At 33.9% G+C, this 3,807-nt stretch overlaps 1 protein-coding gene across 1 annotated transcript; it reads left to right on the top strand.

Annotated features, from left to right (window-relative positions):
- Positions 1 to 2,727: 2,727 nt before the first annotated feature.
- LOC131047147 (uncharacterized) lies at positions 2,728 to 3,573 on the top strand. Its single transcript, XM_057981004.2, has one exon. It carries the CDS (start codon positions 2,769 to 2,771, stop codon positions 3,387 to 3,389), a length of 621 nt encoding a protein of 206 aa, XP_057836987.2. The 5' UTR covers positions 2,728 to 2,768; the 3' UTR covers positions 3,390 to 3,573.
- The last annotated feature ends 234 nt before the right edge of the window (positions 3,574 to 3,807 follow it).

Raw genomic sequence — 3,807 nt, 5'->3', positions numbered from 1 at the left:
CCCATTTTTTCATAAATAATTTATGAGGACCAAAGATTAGACAATAACACATTAATAGGTCATTCTCACCATTATGTCAATTACTTTCTATATACTTAAAAAGTAACATAAAAATAAAATTGGTATATCATCCAATTATTTGAGACATCTATGTAAGAATCACTTAATTTTTGGCTTATTCCTAACAACACTAATGGATTTAACTAATGCTAATAAATAGTTTCATCATCCATGACATCAACTTCATATATAATATTGAGATGGTTGGTGAACACTAATAATATAGTAAGTTAAATATAAGAATTATCTTAATTTAATTGATACAAATTTTATTACAAAAAATTATTTAATATATTTTTTTTAAAAAAAAGAGGTAAATACTTTTGACCCAAAGCTATGAACCGATGAGGTTGCAATTGGGGGACCTCATCCCCATTTATGCATTCAACAATAGCACCCCGATAGAGTTTGAACCTTGACGACAAGAACAACAACACAACAACTTAACCATCACACCATGCAATACCAATATAATAATTAAGATTTTGTTTATTTATTTTTCTTATTATCATCAGTATCATCTAATAATATATGATTTTGAGGTGGAGAATGACATTTATCAAATTTTGTACTCTATTGAACCTTGTATTTTATGCAACTTTGACCATGTAATTGTTGCTTTCACAGAAAGTATGATTTCATGTAAAAGAAACATAAAATCTTTTTCTGCTTGAACTTGATGTAGAAATAAAGTCCTATTATGATTTTTAAAAGATATTTTATGTCTAGATTAAGGAAAATTCATCGAATTTGATATTTGTGAAAAATCTACAATAGTCAAATACAAGAAATAAAAATATCAAATATAACAAAATGATAACGTATAAACACTAAAAGATTCCTTGCTTACTAATTTATCTCTATTTAAGAATGAACTTGAGATATTATTAGAAATAACAAGGCACTTGAACAAAAAAAATCTCAAGGTACATTTAAATAAAAATATTACTAAAAGTATAAAGATAACCCTTTACCAATATCACTATCACTACTAATCATTTTTATTTGTCTTGAACAAAAAAAAAAAAAACAACCAGTTTATTCCTTAAGTGTGTGACATCTAACTACTCTTTAGTAAGCATATTTTCAAGTCATTTTACTATTCATACAATTTCAAAATTATAATATTCTTAGTAGATGGCTTTTCTTATAATAATAGTAAATTTCATTCATTTCATCTTTTCATAAACTTTAAATACATATTTTATATGTTTCATCAAAGTCGTCTAGGAATTTTACCCTATTCGAACTAATCTTATAAAAATTCAACTGTAATAATCTTTACAAACATAACCATCTCACCAACTATACTTTGATCGCACAAACCTTTCATTTTGTTGTAACGATATCAATCATGGGGCAAAAGTAGGCCCATATTTCTATATAAGCATGACCATCTTATCAATTAGACTTTCGCTAACATTCAACATATTTTAGTTACATCAACCACGAAATAAAAGTAAACCCATATTTCATAAATAATTTATGAAAATTAAGGATAGATAATAACACATTAATAGACCATTGTTACCATTATGTCAAATGTTTTTCATATGCTAAAAAAAGTAAATTTGGTATATCATCTATCTATTTGTGACATTTATGTAAGAAACTCTTAACCTTTGACTCATTGCAAACAATGCCAACAGATTAAACAAATACTGATACTGTTAAATAGTTTTGTCATCCATGACATCAATTTCACACATATAATATTGAGATGGTTGGTGGACATAAACAACATACAAAAATTGAAACCAAATATGAAATTTATCTTTAATTTAATTGAGACACAGTTTACTATAAAAATCAATTTAATATTTAAAATTTTGTTTAATTTTTTTTCTTATTTTGTCATTACAATCGTCTAATAGTATATGGTGTTATGAGGTAGAGAATGACATTTATCAATCCATTAACTCTTGTCAAATATTTTGCCGTTTCTATTACTATTACAGTAAAATTTCGTTCCCTTGTAGAGGACTCCATATCTCCTGGTCAATAGTCACGTGCTCTTAGAATTTCCTTTACACGTCATACTTTTGACATTAAAATATTTGCCCCCCCTTCTGGAAGACGTAACCATCAATGCTTACGTCACCCCTGAGCGAACGTTCACATGGCCGGCATGCAAATTCTTTGCATGCGATACGACACCTCTCACGTGGAAATTTTAACATCACGGGATTCACGGAGAAAATATTATATCTTAAGCCCACCGATTTGGTAATCAAGGGCGCAGATTCATTCCAGACATATTGGAGAATACGTAGACGTTGCTACAGAAGCCGATTTAGGGAAACTATGTGTTTTTTAAGCCCGATATTGGCGGCGGTCAAATGTCTGACACGCCTTAGTAGGCCGTCGTTTTCAAAACCAGGTCAACAGTGAAAAAGGAAACGTGAGCCCTGGTCAAAGGTTTGCTGTCTTCAGACACGTGTCAGTTTCCTTTCGTGCTCGCCAAAGAAAAGCAACAGGTGGTTCAGTAAACATTTAAGGGGCCGTGGGGCCCGCACGAATTAGCCGTCGCCTAAATGTCGAGCACGTTTATGGACTTGAGGAAAGGTACTTTGATCTGGAACCGTCGGATGCGGAACAAGTAGCGGATGGTTTAATGGGTAAAGTTCCAGAAGCGGCGCCTATATAAATAGAAGTCCGGCGGTGACAGAAATTTTATAGTCTCTGTATTTTTGTCTGAAGAAGCGGCAATGAAGGAACATAACAGGAGTAATAATAATGGCGAAAATGTTCATTTTCATGTTCTGAAAGTGCGAGGCAAAGTGGGGAAAGGAAGCAACAAGCGAAATAACACTACAACTCAAACCCCCGTTTACACAATCCACAAGAGCGAATTTCGAAACACAGTGCAGATGCTCACGGGATCTCAGTCTCCGTCAAATAACGTCAACCAGACCAGCAAACAAATTCTCAATGAACCCTCAAGGCTCCGTCAAATCAGGCCCCCGCCTCTTTTTGGCCCCAACCCTTTTGCCCGGGATTCGAACCCGGGACCTCTGCCGCCGACAAATGGAAATTCTTTGACGCCAATTTCGATGCAGTTTCCTTTCCCGTCGGCGATCGACTCTTTCTGGGCCAATCTGGCTGTGAATTCACGTCAACAGACGCAAAATCTTTCGGCTGCTCAGGCCCCGTCAATGTGGGGCGATAATGTTCTGTCATTAGACAGAAGCTCAGTCCCCTCTTTTCCGTCACCTGGTTCGCGCTGTTTGCCGTCGCCGTCGTTTCTGTCGCCACTTCCGTCACCTTCGGGACTTCCTAAAGATTTTTACTCTCTTTCGCCGAGTTCCTACCCCCACGGTCACATGTAAAACCTGTATAACGCTTTTATACACTGCTATATTTTGTAGTAATTACGTGAGGGTTTAATTGCGCCTTTACACGCCTTTGTTTCTGTAAGGGTTAACAATGTCGATCTGGGCTAATGGCCGTCATGGACCATCTGAAAATTTCATTTCAGTTGGCGAGGATAATACTATGGTATGGTTTTTATTATCTTTTATTGAATTTAAATTTTGTGAAGGTGCCATTCAATCAAGTTAATATATAGTTTCATGAAATTTAGACAAATACTGGATCACTGAGTGTGATCCATGACATTAGTTTTTTCACAGAAAGAATCAGAGAAATAATTGTAATCTAAAAAAATCAGAGAAATAATTGTAATCTTAGTAACTATCATTCTTTATAATTTTGTATTTTGTTTTGTTTCGATCAAAAAAATCTTCA

The sequence above is a fragment of the Cryptomeria japonica genome, chromosome 3 (assembly GCF_030272615.1).
Source record: "Cryptomeria japonica chromosome 3, Sugi_1.0, whole genome shotgun sequence".
Classification (NCBI taxonomy): domain Eukaryota; kingdom Viridiplantae; phylum Streptophyta; class Pinopsida; order Cupressales; family Cupressaceae; genus Cryptomeria; species Cryptomeria japonica.
The sequence above is the reverse complement of the archived record's forward strand: the minus strand, read 5'-3'. Positions and strand labels throughout refer to the sequence as shown.

Excerpts from the sequence above, each read along its gene's own strand:
- LOC131047147 (XM_057981004.2), top strand. The coding sequence starts at position 2,769 with ATGAAGGAACATAACAGGAGTAATAATAATGGCGAAAATGTTCATTTT.